General features: G+C 43.7%; 1 protein-coding gene and 1 long non-coding RNA gene across 2 annotated transcripts in view; both read left to right on the forward strand.

Annotated features, from left to right (window-relative positions):
* The window catches only part of SEMA3D (semaphorin 3D), a 182,451-nt gene that overhangs the window by 143,729 nt on the left and 15,357 nt on the right, over positions 1-23,365 (forward strand). Inside the window, exons 12-17 of the mRNA XM_081911730.1 lie at positions 6,308-6,530; positions 9,581-9,669; positions 12,166-12,207; positions 14,105-14,262; positions 15,856-15,920; positions 20,621-20,760. Coding sequence (XP_081767856.1) covers positions 6,308-6,530; positions 9,581-9,669; positions 12,166-12,207; positions 14,105-14,262; positions 15,856-15,920; positions 20,621-20,760 — 717 coding nt within the window. The remainder of the gene's footprint in view (positions 1-6,307; positions 6,531-9,580; positions 9,670-12,165; positions 12,208-14,104; positions 14,263-15,855; positions 15,921-20,620; positions 20,761-23,365) is intronic.
* Positions 15,929-20,614, forward strand: LOC309370307. Its single transcript, XR_014168507.1, has 3 exons — positions 15,929-16,222; positions 16,789-19,440; positions 20,261-20,614. It is a non-coding gene; the product is annotated as an uncharacterized lncRNA (long non-coding RNA).

Raw genomic sequence — 23,365 nt, forward strand, 5'->3', positions numbered from 1 at the left:
AGACATCAGAAAGGGCCATTCAGTCACTCTGGGTGGACAGAATTGGTTTCAACAGCTGGTACTTAGCGACTGGAAAGTCAGCAGTTCCTTGGGTGGAGAAGAAAGATACTCCACATTTCATTCCTTTGCTCTGGATAAACTGTGTGGCTGTCAAGAGATAGCTGTTGAAAGGATCAGCCTTGCCAACTATAACAGCACAATTATTCCCAGCAGTTACATTTTCCTGATTCTGGTCCAAAGACCTCTCCTACAGTCCGCATTTACCAGTGGCAGCCTCTATTTTCTGGTATCTGCTGTGGAGAAATGTTAAGGGGGTCCACACATGCATGCGGCAGGTCTTCAAGTTTCATCTCTGTCTCCAGAAGTTAAATGTGTAGTTCAAGAAGTGGTTGCCCCTAATCCCTGGCAATACTGCCTGAGGCTGCTGGCGGTGGGAGCCCAGCAACGTCTAAAGGGGTACAGGTTGCCCAACCTAAGACACACAACGCCAGTAAACTGTTTCCCTTTCACCCAGTTGCCCCTACAGGTATTGAATGTTGCTGAAGATGCTGGATTTGCATCCATTTTGTTATATGTGCTACCAGACAACGTGTCTCTGAATACCTGTTTCTTGGAATCCCTAGTGGTTTGGGTCTGGCTAGCTTGAGTCTTGCTTGCCAGTTTCTCAATGGGTCATCTGGTTGGCCACTATGAGAACAGGATGATGAATGAGACAGGCCATTGGCTTGATCAGAAGACCCTTGCTGTGTTGTTGTTTAGTCGTTTAGCCGTGTCCGGCTCTTCGTGACCCCATGGACCAGAGCACACCAGGCACTCCTGTCTTCCACTGCCTCCCGCAGTTTGGTCAGACTCATGTTCGTAGCTTCGAAGACACTATCCAACCATCTCGTCCTCTGTCGTCCCCTTCTCCTTGTGCCCTCCATCTTTCACAACATCAGGGTCTTTTCCAGGGAGTCTTCTCTTCTCATGAGGTGGCCAAAGTATTGGAGCCTCAGCTTCAGGATCTATCCTTCCAGTGAGCACTCAGGGCTGATTTCCTTAAGAATGGATAGGTTTGATCTTCTTACTGTAGGAAAGGACATATTTATTAGATATTATCCTTCCTTCCTCATGTTTGCGAGTTCAGCAGAGTGCATCCCTTTACATTCAAGTAATCCAGGATAGTTTCAGGTAGACTGGATTCTCCTGGTATTGCCCCCCCCCCTAAGACAATAATCACACAAACAGTCCTGTAAAGGGTAAAAATAGCATTTACTCACCCAGAATACTTGTTGAAGAGTAACAGATACAGTAGCTTTGTTCAGGCAGACTTAAAATGGTAATTCAGTTACAAAGACATACTTAAGTCTAGCTTAAAATGGTGTCTGAGCAATGGAGCTCAGACATGCAGATGTCCTTCACATTTCTGTCTTGGTGATGAGATGAAGAGGAAGAGAAGAAAGAGAGAGGATGTGCCCAAGCTGGAAAGACAATATCTCTTGTCATGCCCTTCACCTGTCAGGGCACAGTGGGAGTGTCTCTCACAGAAAAACTTTGTGATCTTCAGCTCTCATCATTTGCCTTTTTAGCAAAGCATCAGTTGTTGGTTTGATTATAAATATTCCACACTTATGTTCATAGAATAATAGAATTTAGAGTGGGAAGGGGTCCCTGAGGGTCATCTAGTTCAACCCCCTGCAATGCAGAAATCTCAATTATATCAATTAATATTACAATTATATCCATTGTAATATTAATTACTGTATTAAAGGTTCTAAAGGTTTTTTGTTTTGATTTACTTTAAGGAGACTGAAGAGTTTTCGGGCAGCAATGTGCAATGGTGGGGAGGGACATTTCAGGTAGTGAGTTTTGTTTTGGGGTTAAAAAGGTAAAGGGACCTCTGACCATTAGGTCCAGTTGCGGACGACTCTGGGGTTGCGGCGCTCATCTCGCTTTATTGGCCGAGGGAGCCGGCGTTTGTCTGCAGACAGCTTCCGGGTCATGTGGCCAGCATGACTAAGCCACTTCTGGCGAACCAGAGCGGCGCACGGAAACGCCGTTTACCTTCCCACTGGAGCGGTACCTATTTATCTACTTGCACTTTGACGTGCTTTCAAACTGCTAGGTTGGCAGGAGCAGGGACTGAGCAAGGGGAGCTCACCCCGTCGTGGGGATTCGAACCACCGACCTTGTGATCCTAGGCTCTGTGGTTTAACCCTCAGTGCCACCCCGTGTCCTTTGTTTTGGGGTTATTTAAGTGTTAAAAATATTCAAATCTGTCCCATTTTCGCTTCTCTGAATCAAGAAGAGAGAAGCATGAGTCTGTTTACAGAAGATTCTATTTTGACATAATAGCCCCACTTTTCATACTTGAGTGTATTTACATTGCAGGGTCAATTCCAAAACTTTACCAAGGTCAAAGGGAGGGGAACAGCCATGCTGTTTCGCTAGTAACCTCAGCTGAATGAATAAGCTAGTACTCTGGAAAATAAAAATAAAATGGTCTTTCTCCATGGAAATCGCCATGAAACAAAAAAATGATCAGGGTGGGCTATGGGTAGAACCTATGTGTAATTATGCTTTCAACTAGGAAGTTCAAAACCAGTCTGTAGTGGTGTGCACTATACTCATCAGTCTGTATTTTTGTCGTTTGTGCTGACGGTTTGGTAGCGCGAAGCAGGAGCCTGGCACATGTCACGCTGCCACTTTTATACTTTCCGTCACTATCACCCTTTGACATGATTGGGCAATAGCCCTGGGAGATTGTGGTGCCACCCCGGCATGAGGGCGACAGCTCCACCCATGCTGGGGGGGGAACCAGTTTGAGGGTCTGCCCGCAACCAGGACCATCTATTAAGATGATCCCATTTCTCCCCCAATGAAATGGATAGTTGTTGGATTTCAAAGATGAGGTGACTGTAAATGTTATCTGACAGATACTAGCTGCCGCTGATGAAATTTATTCCGTTTCCCGATCCTATCAGAGATCGTTTTCTGAGCTATCAAGCACTGAATCCCTGCTTCTACTTAGAGAAGTGGCATCCTGCCATCGAATTACCTAAGTGCCTCCAGGCAACTTTCGCTGTCATCTGGGTATTAAAAACGGACACAAATAACTGGGAAGATTCGGTCCAGTTCCTGGCTTGGTATGCAGCATGCATAATGCTCTCTGAGCTGCGCCAGATCTTAAGTGCTGAAGTTGGTCCAAAGCCCTAACAAAGTTTAAGTTGGAGCAATCTGCCAAATGGCATATTTGGTATTGGAAGAATGTGCTGAGAGACAATTACCTCTTTCTCTCTGTTTAAAAGGTCTGTGTCACAGAGCGAGCCTGCAAACTTAAAAGAAGCATCTTAAACACATTATAAAATGGTCTGTTTGCTAGATAGGAGCAGCTCCTCTTTCACAGATTATGTTGTAGCTCCACCTGGCAGGAAATTTGGGAATTATCTTGTTAGTATGAAAAGATTACAGCTCAGATTCTGGAAACATGCAGCTCCACTGAGACCACAGACAAATAGTTTCAGCATAATGGCCCATCGTTTTGCTGTAGTGATTATTTAAAGAGATAGGTTTTTTAAAATGATATTTATTAGAAGTTTCAAAAATTACAGAAAAAGGAAAAGAAGAAAACAACAAAAAAATTAACAAAACATACATAACAATCCATAAAAAGGAAAAAAAAACATAAAAACCAATACAACCATAACAATAAAAACACACATCCAATATTCCATATCTTTAACTTTCATTTACTTGTTTCATCGACCTCCTCACACCTCCCCTTTTGTATTCTAGTTTAGTTATTTATTTCAGCAAATTCTTTCCATCTTTCTCAATTTTTATTAGGTAATTTGTCTTAACAGTCTAACCTATTAATTAGCTCAGCAAATCCTTTCCATCTTTCACTATATTCTGTCATTCAATTTACCTTAATTTATTTTAACCTTATCTTACCATAAAATACCTTAAAGCTTAAAACTTAATATTTATTTGTACATAATTCCTTATATCATTTCTACTAAAGCCAAGTATTTTCATTCCAACATTTTTCCTAATGCTCATTAATTTTACACTAATTCCCAAAGTAAATTTTTAGAAAAAATTTCTTCCAATCTTCCTCCAACGTCTCTTCTTCCTCGTCTCGGGTTATGTCAGTCCTTACTGTCCATTCCGTCTAGTCCATCAACCTGGTACTCTTATGTCCGAGGCTCTTAAGTCTTTTCCATGTCCCTTCTGCAGATCTTCTTCTTGTTTGTACCTGCAGTTTACCTTGTCTTTTGTTGATCTCTTTAATTTCTTTCCTTTCTCATTAAGGAGTAAGTCTCGGGGATACTCCAACTCGAAAATATCTCCGTCTCTCCTCAGCAGATCAGCCCATTCCCCACAGTCCCATTCCCCACAGTCGGCAGTGTAGCCCAGAGAATATTTAAAAGCAGGTTTCAAAGTCCCTCCAAAATTAAGGGCCCCCACTTAGAGATAGTACTCATCAGCCGGATGGAGGAGAAGCTCTGGTTGTGGTTTGCATATTGTGGGATGTTGGAGAGCTCTCTCCTCTGTTCCCCAAAGCTGCATAGAAAAACACTCAGCTAATTTCATGCCATAAATCAGTCCCCTCCTTTTGTGGTACCATGTGTAACCCAAGCATTCTATAGCATAAAATGTACTTATATCCAGGGGAACCCTGCCATTTCCTTTTCTTCTTATTTATTGCTTATTCGCTTTCTTTGTGGTATGAGGTAATGCCCTGCTACTACACTTTTGGATTGCGAACAATATTAAAAATAAAAAAAATACATTTACTCAGGAAACCCCAGACATAATCCCTGCTGCCCCTTTATCCCACTAGCACAAGGGGCATGAGACAGTCTTTCAACCTTACTCGAACATCTTTGAAATGGGACCATGAACAAAGGTGACATCATCCAGTTTTAATTTATTTTTCTGGAGCGCAAGTGACTGTTGTCAAGCCCTCTATGGACTTCTTGTGTTGCAGGACTGTAAGTGCTTTATCTGGCAATCCTAGAATGCATTGCTCCCTCCCCTTGATAGTCTCTGTGTATAAAATCACACAAGAATGCAAAAAGAGCATCTGGTGGATCAGGCCCACAAGCCATCTAGTCCAGTATCTATCCTGTTCTCACAGTGGCCAACCTCTAGATTTTAATTTTATTTTTAATCTAAATGTCCCCCTGCACATATATAACACCATTTAAAAGTGACTAGATAGTCCACCTTTGCAGGTATAACCAGTGCTGGTTATTGATAAGATAAACCTGTGTAATGCCTGCAAAAAATTAGCAATCTTCTTGGTAACGGAGACCAGGAAGCGTCATGGAAAAGTAGCTCATAGCCGCTGCCCGTCCCTTCAATGCCTTTTCCAATTTTCATGTGTTCAACTCTAAATTTGATTATAGCTGCGTTGCACTCGTTTTCTCTTTGCTGTTTTCTCTAAGCAACTGCTTTTTAATATAATTTGCTACAGTGCTACATTTTTATTATTAGGATGGTCTGTGGCCAAAAGAAATATAAGTAAATTAATTCATCGTTTTTTTCACATGCTGGCTACAGCCCCCCCCCCGCCCCCCACTTTAGCATTATATTTTATTGTACATATTGTCATAATTTCTGCTAGACTTCTTCTACTGTAAACCAATTTTATGTCACTCGGGAGCCTGGATAACAAACAAGACTTATTGCAATGTGTCTGCATATGTTTTAATATTGTTTTAATATGTTGCTCTTTTGTTGCTGCAAAGGCAACTGTCTTAAGGCACCTTAAAGACTAACAGATTTATTGCCGCAGAAGCTTTCGCAGACTGGTTTCCACTTCCTCAGAACATTACTACTTTTCCTGAGTAGCCTCAAGGGGGCAGTGTCTATTAACTATTGAGGGGGAAATACAGTTCATAAGTATGTTGAACATCTGTCTTGACCAAATGCAACCTATATACGTTCAGCTTTGAGCAATCCCCACTGAACTCAGTGGGACTTACATCTAAATAGATTGTCATGGATTGCATTTTCATAGGTTGTGTTTTAACACTTCAAGTCCTAAAAAATTCTGCCTTCAGTACCAAAGTAACATTCTTGAAATGCTGGCAGAACTTAGTGGATCATTCACATTGTTCCAATTCTCTGTCTTTTTTTCCTAATCCTTTCTTTTCAACTCTGTCCAGAAACTCTTTTTCTGTTTTTCCTCCTCTCCCTGCTTGCCTAAAGGTGATTTTTTTACACACAATGGGCAACCAGGCAAACAGAAATTTCAAAATCTACAGGCAGGCAAAGAAGAAGAACCTCAAAACTTTTCTCTTGTGTCTCCATTGTGCAGTGCCCCAGCAAAACATACGACCCATCCATCAAGTCCACCAGAGATTTTCCTGACGATGTCATTAGCTTCATAAAGCGCCATCCGGTGATGTACAAATCAGTCTACCCAGTAACCGGAGCGCCGGTGTTTTCTCAAATCAATGTGGACTACAGACTGACGCAGATTGTGGTGGACCGTGTCATGGCTGAAGATGGCCAGTATGATGTCATGTTCTTAGGGACAGGTAAGATGCATGATGTTGGCTCCTCTGTTTCCCATAGAGACTTCCATCTTCTTGCAAAATGCCCTTTGCATGTATCCCACACACATGGAACAATGTTGCGCGTATGGATCATTGTCTGGGGATTGCCTTGGGATTGCAAAAGACTTTGCCCTCCTTTCTTAACCCTGGAGCAAGAGCATTTGCTCTTTGGGGCAGAGTATGTGCCTTAGTCAGATTGTGGACCCAGTCCATTGGCTGTGCACCATCTCACACAGGGCCGGATTTAAGTTTGATGAGACCCTAAGCTACTGAAGGTAATGGGGCCCTTTATATGTCCAGCTGGCCTGGATCAACAACAAATTGTCGCTGATTTTTGTGTTGAAAATATGCTATATGGTAATTTATGAACCTACATAACACAAGGGATGCGGGTGGTACTGTGGTCTAAACCACCGAGCCTAGGGCTTGGCAATCAGAAGGTCGGTGGTTCGAATCTCCGCAACGGGGTGAGCTCCCGTTGCTCGGTCCCTGCTCCTGCCAACCTAGCAGTTCAAAAGCACATCAAAGTGCAAGTAGATAAATAGGTACCTCTCTGGTGAGAAGGTAAATGGTTCGCGCTGTAGGCCCCGTGGTGAGTGCCACCTGGCATGTTGTCACCCCCCTCAGTGGTGACACCCAGGGCAGCCTGCACCCACCGCACTCCCCTTCCTCTGCCCCTGCAGAAATGCCAAGGCATTTGGAACAGGTGCCTATCTGCAGATAAGTGCAAAGCTGCTCCCTCCATTTGAAGCCTCCTGAGTACAGTGGTACCTCAGGTTACATACGCTTCAGGTTACAGACTCTACTAACCTAGAAATAGTACCTCAGGTTAAGAACTTTGCTTCAGGATGAGAACACCAAACGTGCTCCGGCGGCCCCATTAGCTAAAGTGGTGCTTCAGGATAAGAACAGTTTCTGGTTAAGAACGGACCTCCAGAACGAATTAAGTTCTTAACCCGAGGTATCACTGTATTTCCACATTTCTGCTTGTTTCAACACCGCATAGCATCAACTCTCTGTGGTCAAAATGTGCACAATGGTTTTCTTTAGCCATGGTTAAGGCCTGGGCACCAATCAGGAGGTGAAATCAAGGCCTGAACGTGGGTTTGCAAACCATTGTTTGCATTACGCATGGTTAATCGTTATATCTGCATTACGCAAATTGTGGTTAAGTCAGTTTCCCCCCTTTCCTAGTCTCTCTGCTTGCAAAATGATAAAACAGGTCATGTTGCTATATCCTGATATAACGTATTTTTCACTCTATAAGACGCACCAGACCATAAGACGCACCTAGTTTTTGGAGGAGGTAAACAAGAAAAAATATATTCTGAATCTCAGAAGCCAGAACAGTGAAAGCGCAATCCCTCTTGCTGTTCTGGCTTCTGGGATAGCTGTGCAGCCTGCATTCGCTCCATAAGACGCACACACATTTCCCCTTACTTTTTAGGAGGGAAAAAGTGAATCCTATAGAGCAAAAAATACGGTATATTTTTCAGGGGCAGGACTTTACTCAGGAAGCTAAACCAATGTACTGTGGTACCTTTGGGGCCTTAATCAGGGTTAAGGCAACCAACCATGGTTAGTGCTAATGATGGTTGAAAGCATTATGTCTCCACCAGGCCAATGTGTGAAAAAACTACCATTATTCAGTGTTGCTCTTCGTTAAAATAGTTTTTTTGCAGGTTATAGCACAAAATGTAGTCAGTAGATGGCAGTCCAGAATTTCAGCAGACAGAAGAGTACTGCCTGCGGTATCTAAATTGTTGAAAATTGAGCTTCCTAAGGGAAGCATGACATTTTTATTTTATTTTACAAATTTAAAACCTGCCTTTTACAAAGTCATGCTAAAAACAGACTTCACTGCTTGCTTATTTCTGTGTATTGGATTGCATAGTTAGTCTCTTTTTCTGTTTACCTACCATAAGTAAGATTGTGGGGAAAGTTAGTTTAGTCAATAGAGTAAATTCTGCAGTATTTTAAACATGTTGCAATAAATGATTCAGCTCACTAAGACTTTTTCCAGCCTTGTTTTCCAGTCACTCAATTCCAGGATCTTTTGTTTGTTTAATCACTGCCATATGCATGTCCCATGTGTAGCCTTGGAGTAGAACAAAATGAGAAGGGATTTTTTTCCTTTTCTTTTGGAAATAACGCAGGACAATTGATTGCAATGGCATTGGTTTTGCTGTTTGTTTGCTTAATGCTTCACAATGCAGAGCGTGAGGCTGTGGTTACTCAGTGCTCAGGAAAGGTACTTCGTGCATGCTCAGAGCTACTAAATAGTTCCAAGACATGAGATCTGGTGAGACCTGAACTAAATCAACAGCTTTTCTGTTTGTACTCAACACTACAACACTCTTGTAGTTTAAGGTCATCGTTCACTGTCCTCATTTCAAATTTGGGAAAACAAAGCCATTGTAGAATTAGTTTCCAAATGCTAAACCAGTGACTTCAAGATGCCATGAATTTGACTTGGATAAGTTTATTCGAACACATACCTTGTAGAGATGCTGCATGGTGAAATTATCATGGATTCCAGATACAGTTTTTTCCACATTGAATGTGCTACAAGAGCTTGTGGTTATTTAAGGGTGGTCAATTCAACATGACCATTGGCATGGGGCTCCTGCAGGAAACGGCAACCCCATATCAAGTTCTTTGTCTCCATCCTTGGCATTTAGGAAGATGTACATTTTTTTTGTTTCCTAGCCAGTGGCAGAGAGTCGTATAGTGAAAAGAAAGGGAGTTCCGGTGCTTTTTGTGAATCTAACATTTTGTGAATCTATGTCTGGCCTCATTGAGGGGCAGTATTTCAAAATGAGTAGGAAAATGAGAGTAACCCTAAACATTTTTTTTTACAAAAAAAAACCACTGGGGAGATTCATGGAGCAAAGGCTTAAAAAAACAAGGAGAGTGAGAATCCAGTGAGGAAGGTCTGCACTCAGTTGGGTGCCATATCTAAAGAAGATGGGAAATCTTAATTTAAAATCCAAAAATGGCCACTGATTTTCGGCTGTGTCCCTTTCTTGCAGATGTCGGAACAGTACTGAAAGTTCTGAGTATAACCAAGGAGAAGCGAGACATGGAGGAAGTGGTCCTGGAAGAGCTGCAGATATTCAAGGTAAGATTACAAGCCTCATCCATTGGAACACAATTCACAGAATCACAGAATTGCAGGGTTGGAAGAGACCACAGAGGTCATTTAGTCCAACCCCCTGCAATGCAGGAATCTTTTGCCTAAGGTGGGGTTTGAACCCACAACCCTGAGATTAAGAATCTCATGCTCTGCCAACTGAGCTCTTTCAGAAGGGCAACTGAAGGAAAATAAAGCTCAATAGATTTCATTCTTCAAAAAAATCATTTTGGGACGGCATAAAATCTTCATTTTGTGTTCCTCAAGAATAAGTCACTCACATCGGTCACCTGGAGAAAATTCTAGGATCTGCTGAAGTTTAACTAAGAATTCTGTATGCTTTTTTAAACTAAGGAATTATGGTGAAAAGAAACTCAAATGCTCATAACAGAATTGCCACAGAAAGTGAAGTGAAATATAAGGTGAATTTGGAGGTTCCTGCTTGGGCAAAACATCTGCATTGATTTCAATATCAGATTAGCAAAATTTCTTGGTTTTTTGCAGCCTGGGGTAGGCTAGGTGAGGAAGGAAAAAGCACACACCCCAAATAGCAGTTTTTGCTCCTGGCCCATAACTATGATGGAATTAGATGTTCTTCATTTGCCATGATTCTTAGAGAGTCGGCTTTAGGTCCAACCTTTGGCTTTCCTGCAATGGTCTAGTGGCTTTGAAATCATCCTTGATGCCCTTGCCTTACACGTCTGTGAAAAACAATATTTTCTCCAGGTAAATCTCTCCCTGTGCACTTGGTACCTTGATTACAGAGGTGGAATACTTCTTGTTTTAAATGTCATCTTTTTGCGGCCATGGAGGCCAAGAGTGCTCAACAGGCTGCCAAGTAATCAGGAATTTCCGAGCATGTACCAATTTGCTGCATACTTGCGAGATCACGTCAAAGGGAAAGGCGCCATATCAGATTTAATACCAAACAGGGCTATTAGCTCAGCAGATGTTCCTCCATGTTATAAATGCACTTCTTATTTTTTTCATGCGGGGAAAAAATAGAAAGAGAGAAGGGACTGTAGTTTATTTACATGTTTAAGAAGCCACACCAGAATGATGTCATTGGATGTTGGGGTTTCCAAGAGCCAGCCCTTGTGACGACTTTGGTAGATGCTTTCCTGCCTTCAGCCTCATCTGCAGTCATCTATATGGTTTGCCCTGAGGGAATAGTTACTCCCTTCCCTGGCCCCATTCAACACAAGGCAGCACTCACAAGCCCTGAAGAGTGGCTGTATCAGGTGATGGTTGCAGATCTAGCATAACAGGCAGAGTATTCTAGTGTTTGACATCTCATGCCACCCAGTTGCTTTCCATGGAAGCCCCTCATGGCCTTAGTTGGCAACCCTTCCATTGAGATTCTTGGTCAGGAGAACCTCAAGTTATGGCTGGGTTGTGAAGCTCCTTGACTGACCAGGAACATTTCACAGTCCCTTGCCCTAAGCAAGTGATGGATGTAAGACTCATACCAAAGAGTCTGTCTACTCAGCCCATTCTGCCCACTTCCATTTCACAGTACATAGGGAAAACAGCTCTTTATAATAAGTTAGAATGTAGCACATGAAATTTATCTTGTTGCTGGCTCACATTTATTTCCATGTATTTGTTTATTTAACTTATATACTGCCTAACATTTTGAGAGGAAAAATCTAAGCAGTTTACAAGTACCATAAAATATGACAAATGAAAACCATAAAAACGGCAAATACATTAGGGGCCCACACGCGTACTGACTGTGTGGAGGCTCAAATCAACCCATGACCTCTGTGACTGACAGAGGAGCCAAGAGAATCTGGCTGTTCCGAAACACCCACACATAAAGATGCCCACCCTCTTTATGTGTGGACAACCTGTGAGATGGGTGCCACAGAGGCACAGGCATTTGACATTTTTGGCACTCCCAGACAGGAGAAGAAGAGGCTGTGGAAAGTGTGTCATTCTTTCCTGTCTTTCCAGCACTATATTCCTGTCTGCTTTCCCTCAGCGGATCAGAAGGAACCTGAGGGCTGTGTACAGTATGAATCGCGTAGTGTTCAAGGGAGCCCTGCTCAGATACTTCTCTTTGAGCACATTTTCCAGGAAGGTTGGCCTTCACAGCTGTAGTTGATCCATTTCAATGGCTATGTTAGAGCTCGGAAGGTGTGATGCTTGGAGTGTTGGACTTAAGACACGGAAACAGAGCTCCAAATCCCCGCTGAGTCCCAGAGTCTAGTGGGTGACTAACACACCTGGAAAATGGGCACAATTCCAGAAATACACCCTGTTTTCTTCTCAGGGAAGACAAATGAGTTTCCATTCCTGTCACAGGTGAATTCATCCCAGGCTGAAAGTCTCAGAATATTTTGGTTTCTAGGGAAGTACTAAGTAAAATTGCAAAGGGTTTTGGCTACTGGCCTCCTGCTGGTGGAGCGACAAATGTTTGATAGTCCTCAATCTAAGCAGAAGAAGGATTTTCATTGGGGGTTTTTTCCATTTCCTTTTCAGCATTCCTCACCCATCTTGACTATGGAGATGTCCCCAAAGCAGGTAATTTATAATTAGCAATTTTAGCACCTACAAATTGCTTGTACATTATTGGAGATAACTATACCTGTTTTTCAAAGAGGTCATCTAAACATTTTCTATCCTAATATTTCCATATCTTTCTTTTTCTTGAAGCATACAAAAAAAAGTCACACCCTAGTCTGTCTTCTCTAACCACTCACATTCAATATCAGAATACTTATCTTGTTCTGAAATATATTCCTGTATCTATGAAAAAGAAAAATAAAAAAATAAAAGGGGGGGAAGTGGGGTGAAGTAATGTTTGTTCTGTTCTTTTATTTCCCAAACGCATGAGTTGCACTGAAGTACCACTGAAATTAAATTAGTCAGTGATTTTACAATCCTGTGCAACTCTACTTGGAAGTAAGTCTCATTGTGTTCATTGAGGCTTGCTCCTTAATAAGTGAGTGGCCAGGATTACAGCTTCAATGGAACTACAATGAACATTTTTCTGATTTAGGTAACTTACTCCAGTCCATATTGATAGAGCTCATGATAGAGTCTTTTCCAGGGAGTCTTCTCTTCTCATGAGGTGGCCAAAGTATTGAGCCTCAGCTTCACGATCTGTCCTTCCAGTGAGCACTCAGGGCTGATTTCCTTCCCTTAATGTTCCCTAAACGCCCTCAGCCCAGTATACCTGAAGAAGCATCTCCACCTCCATCATTCAGCCCGGACACTGAGGTCCAGCTCCAAGGGCCTTCTGGTGGTTCCCTTCCTGCGAGAAGCGAGGTTACAGGGAACCAGGCAGAAGGTCTTCTCGATGGTGGCGCCCACCCCGTGGAACGCCCTTCTGTTAGATGTCAAGGAAATAAACAACTATTTGACTTTTAGAAGACATCTGAAGTTTAGTGAAGTTTGATGTTTTATTCTGTTTTTAATCTGTTGGAAGCCACCCAGAGTGGCTAAGGAAACCCAGACGGATGGGTGGGGTATAAAAAATAAATTATTATTATTATTATTATTATTATTATTATTATTATTATTATTTAAAAAAAGACTTTCCACACATGTAGCTTTCATGCAGTGATTCCTTTCAAAGTAAAAGGCCTTCCCTTTTTTAAAAAAATGACAACAAACAGCTGTCAGGCAGGTGGTAGGCATCTCTGAGTGTAGCGAAGGATGTCATGGGTTTTCACAAAGCTTGCAGACCCAGGAAGGCGGCAGAGTGAAGACCACCAGAGAAATGATTTAGAGCATGAATGAAACAATGCTCACAAATGCCCCTTAGCCATCTCAAAAGTAAAGTAACCGCAACAAAACCCCACATTCCACCCATGATTTTTTTTTGCTCCAGTCTGATAATTTTCAGATGCAATTTCACTTATTAATTGAAAGGGTTTTGTTTTGTTTTGTTTTTAAGGAAGGGTTTTTTTGTGTGTTTTTTGACACAGCTCTGGTTTTAAGCTAGTCAGCTTCATAGCTCACATCTCTCTGTGAATGGAATTATGGAATTCAATACTAGTATGTGTTTTAGAACTTTTATACCGTTTTCAATATGCTACCTGCCCTGGATCTTTGATGTGGACTTGAGAGCCAGTGTAAAAAGACTGGCAATGTTATGTCTACTTGGGTTGGATTGTTCTTGCAACTTACTTGGAGAAGCGATGATTGCCATCTATATCAGACTGGCTGAGGAAAGCCAACTAAATAGGCCCTGTTCTAAAAACTTGGAGTTTAACTGCGCAGAGAGATTACTTGGACAAACAGAGTTTGTTCACTGATTACCAGAACATAAATTGCATTTGCTGTATAAATTTGTAAGGATTGTATAAAAATAGAAATTTTTAAATGAAAAATTGCTAAGAAGGAAATCAAGGCCAAAAGAAAAAGAGGTTTCTTGAAGAACGCTTCTAATTCATTTGCCTCGCCTGATTTTCAGCAACAATTGTACATTGGTTCCAGAGATGGATTGGCTCAGCTCTCGCTACACAGATGTCACACATATGGCAAGGCTTGTGCAGACTGTTGCCTTGCCAGAGACCCCTATTGTGCTTGGGATGGAAATTCATGCTCCAGATACACACCGACATCTAAAAGGTGAGTGATATCGTTCCTGCTTTGACCGAGCATCTAAGAGCAGCTTCTTACGTGATCCCCATGATTTAATGCAGAGCTCCTTCCCACACTGCTGGGTTAACCTGTGAAGCTCTGGGCTCTATGGGATGAGTTCAAGGCTGGCATTGGCGATGGAGGACACCAGAGCTTCCCCATGGATCCTCTGGTACCATCTGCTCTGCTAGTTCATGTACAGGTAACCTGGGTAGGGTTAACTAAGCTTCACTCAGAGTAGACCATTTGCAATTAATAGACCTCACTTAGTCACATGGTGCTGTGGATTAAACCACAGAGCCTAGGACTTACCGATCAGAAGGTCGGTGGTTCAAATCCCTGTGACGGCATGAGCTCCCATTGCTCGGTCCCTGCTGCTGCCCACCTAGCAGTTCAAAAGCACGCCAAAGTGCAAGTAGATAAATAGGTACCGCTCCGGCGGGAAGGTAAACAGTGTTTCTGTGCGCTGCTCTGGTTCGCCAGAAGCGGCTTAGTCATGCTGGCCACATGCCCCAGAAGCTGTACGCCGGCTCCCTTGGCCAATAAAGCGAGATGAGTGCCGCAACCCCAGAGTCGGCCACGACTGGACTTAATGGTCAGGGGGTCCCTTTACCTTTAGTCACATTCATTGATTTCAACAGCTGCACTCTGGGTAAAACTTAGTTAAATACCCCCACACACACACCCATACACACAGAGATGTTTCCATGATGTCAGCAGGAGGAATCTTTGAATAGTGTTGTGTGTTACCTAACCTCTGAACAGTGGAAACATTTCAGGGACAGCAGTACATATATTGGGCTTGACTTCCTTGGAATTAAGGTCCCAAGGTTGTTGGCATCTGTCTGTCTCAAGATACAGTGGAGTGCGCCTCCGGGGTGAAGTCAAACATCTGGAGAATCACAGCGCCCGATGGGGCTGCAGAGACTAGAAATGCCTCCTACATTGTTTTTTGCTATGTTAGCAGCACCAAAGTGACTTCCCTGGGGTGCAAGCCTGGGCCGTGTGTCTGGAGGTCCTGGGCTGCTCAGTGCGCAGCCATTAAAAGGTATTGTGTTCAACCTGGCATTGGGCAATACATCTGGGACCTGAAACAAGCTTTTGCTGTGTGGAATGCTGCTCTTTGGGATTCCAGGAGCTCCATTCCATTCCATTTTCTCTTTCCTCGGCCCCAGATTTCTGGGTATTCCTCACACCACCCCACAAAAGTGGGTCAGGATTCAGGAGCACACCCAGTTCTCACTGGAATGTTTTCCAGGTTTCCTTCTTCCATAGCCTTCCCCCCCCCATCCAGCCACTTTTGCATTTCTGCCAAGCTTAGAGCACCCCAAGGCCTGTTGCTACCTGCCTGATTCTTATGGGTGCATGGTGCCTATTTGGCTATGGAAGAAGCAGCACTCGCAGCCTGAACACCAGAAAGAAAAGGAAAGTTGACTGGGACTATAATATCAGTTATGCCTTATTCATATATGTAATCTGGTGTTACTTTCTGCAAGGGAACAACTTCCCTTAAGCTCCATCCCACATCCGAAGAACAGCAGGCATAATTTCACAAAGTCATGAGAACCTTTATTTTTCCAGGCGTGCAAGGAGGCAAGACGTCAAATATGGAGACCCGGCTACCCAGTGCGGTGATACAGAAGATAGTAAGTATCTGCATCTTTGTCTCCAAAAAGATAGGTGAGGGGCCTAATGATGTGCTCAGCTCTTGCAAGGCCTGGTTACTGAGCAGATGATGCTCAGATACCAGAAGTGTAGCCAGGCTGTGGTGACTGTGTGTAGACCAAAAGGCATTTACTTCTTAAATTCAAGGGCTGAATTGGAGTATTGGAAACAACATCTGGCTTACATTCCTTGATAGATGGCATGCACAAGCAGATCTGTAAGCAGTGCCCTCAGTGCTAATAGACCGAGCAAGCCTTGAGAGTTAGAATCATAGAATCATAGAGTTGGAAGAGACCACAAGGGCCATCGAGTCCAACCCCCTGCCAAGCAGGAAAAACCATCAGAGCACTCCTGACATATGGTTGTCAAGCCTCTGCTTAAAGACCTCCAAAGAAGGAGACTCCACCACACTCCTTGGCAGCAAATTCCACTGTCGAACAGCTCTTACTGTCAGGAAGTTCTTCCGAATGTTTAGGTGGAATCTTCTTTCTTGTAGTTTAGATCCATTGCTCCGTGTCCGCTTCTCTGGAGCAGCAGAAAACAACCTTTCTCCCTCCTCTATGTGACATCCTTTTATATATTTGAACATGGCTATCATATCACCCCTTACCCTCCTCTTCTCCAGGCTAAACATGCCCAGCTCCCTTAGCCGTTCCTCATAAGGCATCGTTTCCAGGCCTTTGACCATTTTGGTTGCCCTCCTCTGGACACGTTCCAGTTTGTCCGTGTCCTTCTTGAACTGTGGTGCCCAGAACTGGACACAGTACTCCAGGTGAGGTCTGACCAGAGCAGAATACAGTTAGCCTAGGACTATAGTGAGCCTGCTGTTGGCAAAACCGGGGTCCATAGATGTGCTGCATCATGTGAAGTGATGCAACCTGGAGGCAAAACAGAAACACAGAAAAAGCAGAGACTACCCTTGCAGGCAGAGAACTCATTACAAGCAACTTGCACTATGCACGCTTTTAATTTGTGCACACAAAAAGCAGAAAGAGGGCAGGTGTCTGGGGAAGAAAAACCTTTGCACTCCCACCTGCCATTGAAGCCAATTTGTTCTGACTAGAGACGATTTTGGCTCTGTGCCGTGTTGACAGTCGCCTGTATTCCTTTCTTATGCCTTCACCAGGAGTAGAAATAGTTAACAGGGAAATCTGTGGAAGTCTGGGAAGCAATTTGGGGCAAATATGCCCCCCCCCAAAAAAAGAATAGCAGGTCTGGTTGGCTGGTTCTTGCTGTATACCTGAAGTAACAATGAGCTGGTTGGACTCTCTGCAACCCTTCAAGAAACACAAAGAAAGGAATAGCTCTGGAGATGACGACCATGGAAGAGTTAATTGGTGTCTATGTAAGTACTATAACTGAACGTGAGAGGAACGCTACAGCTTTCCAAGAGCAACGCAGGAGGTCGGCTTAGGCAAGTGAGCCAAATAACCAGAATTCCCCCAAGGAAAAGTGAGGAAGCACACTTTTTTCCATTCCCTTGGCTTATTTCCACAGAGCAACTTTTTGTCAAAGATCTAGCATCTTAGTTCCAGCTATCAAGCCATCCAGGCCTTCTTCTAATTCTTCCTTGCTAATTAAACAATCCTCTTCTTAACAACGGCCTACTGTCTCCCACCACTATGGACATTGATGGGCTTGCCAAGTGGTCTGGCTTGTTCCCCTGGCAACTGGTACTGCTGTCTTGTGGTTAAGATGAAATTTCTGTGACAATGTAACGTAACGTTTTAAATGTTCAACAGGGTATTTTGTTTTCCTTTCTTAAACAAAACAATAGGGTCCCCTGCCCCGAACACACATTTGGTTTATTATTTGATCCAGGAAGAGCAACTGTTTTCAATTGCTCCTCAGTTATTTCAAGTTAGAGCTCTGCTGTAAACTAAAATTAAGGGCCATCAAATGGACCCGAGTAGAGACAGGGTGAATGAGGGCTGCTGCTTTCTGTGCTGCTACTTTGAGGGTGTAAGCAGTGACCCATGGAAACAATAAGTTCTCTTTCTGGAATGAGCCAATTGACTTTGTCCTGTAGACTGATAGGAGTTGACACAAAATAAAGCACCGTGCAGTTATGGACTGTGGGAATGGAGTTCCTCATATAAGAGCCCCATTTAACGTCTTCTGATCTGCATGGTACAGGCTTTGTTCATGGCTGTATGTGGGCCTGTTCTTTTCACCTTGGCCTTTGCCCAGAGACTTGGCTTAGATGGAAGCCCAGGTGCAAGTATGGGTCTCTAATCTGCCTCAGTGGGAGACATCTACGAAGCAGGTTTTTTCTCCCTCCTCATCTTCCCAAATGGGGAGAAGTTCCAGGCAAAAAGTATTTAAGCAAGTTGGGTTTCATTTGGTAGGATGCCACAGGAAGCTGATTGCATTTTGCAATATTTGTGTTTATTTACAAATGTATGCAAGCAGAGCATAGATGGAGGGCTAGAAAGACATTTCATTTTCTCCCACCCTCACTTAGTTTGCCTGCTCCCTGTGGTTGGAGGGATGGAATCAGGATGAAGAAGGCAACTGTTCCCTAGACTTACTCAGCCTGAAATATCCCTAACAGAGAAATGCTTCTGGCTACTTTGCCCCTGACTATTAATAGAAGTCTGCAGCAGAACATCTGGCTCTGTTAACATCCTCCTGTACAAACTCAAAATCTTACAACACCATGTGACTATGGGGAGTTCTTGAAGGCAGAACAGGGTGGAAGGTGAAGACAAGGCATGTCAAGCCTTGTGCCCAGGGTGGGCTTCTTCCACCACCATGGTAGCAGGGAGATATCCCAAAAGTTTAGCGTGTCCATTGCTATATCCTGTGATTCAGGGCAGGTGGCACTCAAGGCTGGTTCCAATCACGCTCCAGTGTCCTGACTCTGTGCATTGACACCCAGAGCAGAAAAAAACCACAGATTCTGGCCGTCTAAGGCTTGTTGTTGAATCATACATCACTTCAGAGAGTTGTGCCAGACACCCCTGGTCTGTGTTTATAGATTTACAGTGGTACCGTGGGTTAAGAACTTAATTCGTTCTGGAAGTCTGTTCTTAACCTGAAACTGTTCTTAACCTGAGGTACCACTTTAGCTAATGGGGCCTCCCGCTGCTGCTGTGCCACCACCGTGTGATTTCTGTTCTCATCCTGATGCAAAGTTCTTAACTATTTCTGGGTATTATTTCTGGGTTAGCGGAGTCTGTAACCTGAAGCTTCTGTAACCTAAAGCATCTGTAACCCGAGGTACCACTGTATAGTCTGTTCCTCTTCCAGGTAACCTTGAATGGCTTAAGCTGAAAAAACGTTTGCATTGATTTATTCGTTATCTTTGCTAGTTATGTTTGTTAAGAAGTGCATTTATTATTTGTGAGCTGCTTCAGAAAGTCTAAGAATTCTCCCAGGGAAGGAACTTAGTTCTGGGATGGGTACCCCAAATGCTTACTTTTCAGTAGTGGGGCAAATTTAGAGTTCAGGTTCCAGATGATGTCCCTGGGAACTTTGCCTCTAAGGAAGTCTGTAGCAGTCCTTCTGTTAATAATAATAATAATAATAATAATAATAATAATAATAATAATAATAAAATTTTATTTATATCCCGCCCTCCCCAGCCGAAGCTGGACTCAGGGCGGCTAACAACAATCAAAATAGTCCAACATTCTAAAAACATTCATTATAAAATTCATTAAAATCAAATTAATGGCAACCATCAAGCAAAATTCTGTGCAGATTGCCAGAGGAGGGGGTCAGGCTGCACCCTGGCCAAAGACCTGGTGGAACAGCTCTGTCTTGCAGGCCCTGCGGAAAGATGTCAGGTCCCGCAGGGCCCTAGTCTCTTGTGACAGAGCGTTCCACCAGATTGGAGCCGCGGCCGAGAAAGCCCTGGCTCTAGTTGAGGCCAGCCTAACCTCTCTGTGGCCTGGGATCTTTAGGATGTTTTTATTTGCAGACCGTAAATTTCTCTGTGGGACATACCAGGAGAGGCGGTCCCATAGGTACAAGGGTCCTAGGCCGTATAGGGCTTTAAAGGTTAAAACCAGCACTTTAAACCTGATCCTGTACTCCACCGGGAGCCAGTGCAGCTGGTATAGTACCGGATGAATATGATCTCGCAGTGAAGACCCCATAAGGAGTCTCGCCGCGTCATTCTGCACCCGCTGGAGTTTCTGGGTCAGTCTCAAGGGCAGCCCCACGTAGAGCGAGTTACAATAATCCAGTCTGGAGGTGACCGTCGCGTGGATCACAGTGGCTAGGTCAGGGCGAGAGAGGTAAGGAGCCAACTGCTTAGCTTGGCGGAGATGAAAACATGCCGCCTTTGTTATAGCTGTAATCTGCGCCTCCATAGAGAGGGAGGTAACCCTCTTCCTGGAGCTAGCTGCCAGCCAGCAATGTCACTGTATCCTCCTCACTGTTTCCAGTCTCATTAAATAGAGGAGAAGAATTCCTCTAAGAAAGGCTATAGATCAGATTCTGATTCCATCAGTGGTTTAATTGAAAGGAAGTGACCAATTCAGCCTTAAATAGCACTGTTATACACAGCTTGCGCCAGGTTGAACCTTTGTGTGTTGTGCTAAACCTGAGGTGCCTCTTGTTTCCCTTCACAGTCCATGCGCTGCTCTACCATCTGTTCTGCATCAGCTATGTTTTCCCTTCACTTTAAGAAATCAGGGCAGGGTTAATCTTCTGTACCATGTTTGCGTTCCAGGCATTAGTCATGAAACCACTGATGAAAAGGTGATTTTTGGCATTGAATTTAATTCGACGTTCCTAGAATGTATTCCAAAGTCCCAGCAAGCTTCCATCAGGTGGTTCATTCAACGCTCTGGAGAAGATCATGAGGAAGAGGTAAGATACCATCATTAAGAATGTATTTTCCCTCTGGAAAACTTCTAATTCCATGGTCAAAGGCAGGGGTTAATAGAACGAACAAATATAGTCTCCCTTGCCTCAGCTCACATACTTGGGAATGCTCCAATAATATCACAATGGAATATCAAGACCGAGAAGACAATCCCTGTGCAATTAGCAGCCTTCCTTTTAACATTACGCATGGAGTTTTGGATATTCACTGTAATGTTCGCACGCACTGAAATTCTTCCATCCAGGCTAAATGCTGGGCTCATCACAGGAACCACGTATAAGTCATGTTCAAACAAATCATGCAGAGATGACTGAAAACGCTCACAGAGATGCAGGCCACCTTTCTCCATTCATTGTTTATCTGTGCATACATCTCCTCTGGAAACTCCTTTTCCCCAGGGGTTGGGAGGAGGAGAAGCACAGACAATTAACCTCTCAAAAGTTGAGCATAGATAAACAACAGAAGATGAAAGAAAGGCTTTTGATCCCCTGAGGCTTTCACTGCTGGTCTCTGGGGAGCCTCTGAAACTCTGAGCAGTTGGAACCTGGCTTACTTTTTACGCAATGAGCATAACATTTAGTGATGTTAAATTCTCGAGAATAATCTTTTGGAGAGTATTCTCGAGAATTTAACATCACGAAGCCCATCTCATAACATAAAGCATGTATTCAGTATTCATACAATCATGTCCTTGCCTACTGTAAACCTAACAAAATATCAAAAATTCTCGTGGTGCTTTTGGAAAACATGCAGAGCCAGATCTTCAGGGCAAAGCGTTCAGCAAAGGGTTTTGTTTTGTTTTGTTTTACAGTATTTTACTGTGTTCCTCTGTGGTACATTGCAAAAAAATTATAATGTGTGCAGATGATGTTCTTGGGTGATCTTAGAAGTTATGATGAATCATGATGGAACCTGTATTCAGACCTTTAGACCCTGAATTACCGGTATGCATTTCTGTGCTCCTAGGTGTGTGTGTGTCTGTATGCATTTAATAATTTATAAACATAATTCCATAAAATAAACTCTATTGCCATGTATACAATGGGATGGAAAGTACAGCAGAGATGGATCCTTTGCTCCTCCCCCTTTTTTAATTCTGTTGGCTAAGCACTCTAATAATTGGTATTGCACAGCAAATGGGTAGAGAAGTAGGCATCGTTTGCACATCTGGAGCTGTCTTAGACTGAGCTCGGCTAATTCAAACAATCAATCAACCAAATCTTTATTACAGTCATTACCAGCTAGACTAATTATACATCTGGCCCAGCATTATCTGTCATGGCTACCCACACCTCTCCAAATTCTCAAGTAGGAGTATTTCCTAATGCTGCTTTCTGAGATCCTTTTAAATGCTGATGCCTGTGATCCAAACTGGGATTTAGCCCCTGCCACCTGTGTTCTGCTGTGGAGCTATGGCACACAACCATCAAGGAATTTAAAAGGAGTGAAGTTGGGTCTGGACTTAGGAAGCAAAGAGCCTAGCTGTCTTTAGGACTTAACCAGCACTGATTGGTAGTTTCTGCGCTACAGTGTGTCACGGGGGACACAACAATGCCTGAAATCAGAATTTAAAAATAAAATAAAAGCATATTGCTGGTAAATTGTGATGCATTGGGCTGTCCAGCAGGAGGCTGTGGCATTTTCACAATGTTTGGCTGAGCACTCTTAATCCCTATAGTTGTAGAAATACATTAAAAAGGTAAAGGACCCCTGACAGTTAAGTCCAGTCGCGAACGACTCTGGGGTTGCGGCGCTCATCTCGCTTTATTGGCTGAGGGAGCTGGCATTCGTCTGCAGACAGTTTTTCCGTGTCATGTGGCTAGCATGACTAAGCCGCTTCTGATGCAATGGAACACCGAAACCAGAGCAGTGCACAGAAACACCATTTACCTTCCTGCCAGAGTGGTACCTATTTATCTACTTGCACTTTTTGGCATGCTTTCAAATTGCTAGGATGGCAGGAGCTGGGACCGAGCAACGGGAGCTCATCCCATCGCGGGGATTCGAACCACAGACCTTCCGATCGGCAAGCCCAAGGCTCGGTGGTTTACACAACAGCGCCACCCGCATCCCCAGAAATACATTACCCCAATGTTAAAAGTACAGTACAGTGGTGCCTCGCAAGACGAAATTAATTCGTTCCGTAAGTCTTTTCATCTTGCGAGTTTTTCGTCTTGCGAAGCACGGTTTCCCATAGGAATGCATTAAAAATCAATTAATGCGTTCCTATGGAAACCGAACCGCCTTCAGACCAGGTCTGGGGACAGTCTGTCCCCCGACCACTTCTGAAGGCTGGCGGGGGCAAAAGTCTTTGCTTCCCCCCCGCCTGCCTTCCTGGGAGAGCGGGAAGGCAGCGCTGCCTTTTCCGCTCTCCCGGAAAGGCAGGCAGGGGGGAGCAAAGACTTTTGCCCCCCGCCAGCCTTCAGAAGAGGTCCTGGACCTCTTCTGAAGGCTGGTGGGGGGCAAAAGTCTTTGCTCCCCCCCCCCCGCCTGCCTTCAAAAGCCGTCCGGGATAGCGGGAAGCGCTTCCCTGCTATCCCGGCCCGCTTTTAAAATGCTGGCGGTGGGGAGCAAAGCCTTTCGCCCCCG

Source organism: Podarcis melisellensis (assembly GCF_964234715.1).
Source record: "Podarcis melisellensis genome assembly, chromosome: 5".
Classification (NCBI taxonomy): Eukaryota; Metazoa; Chordata; class Lepidosauria; order Squamata; family Lacertidae; genus Podarcis; species Podarcis melisellensis.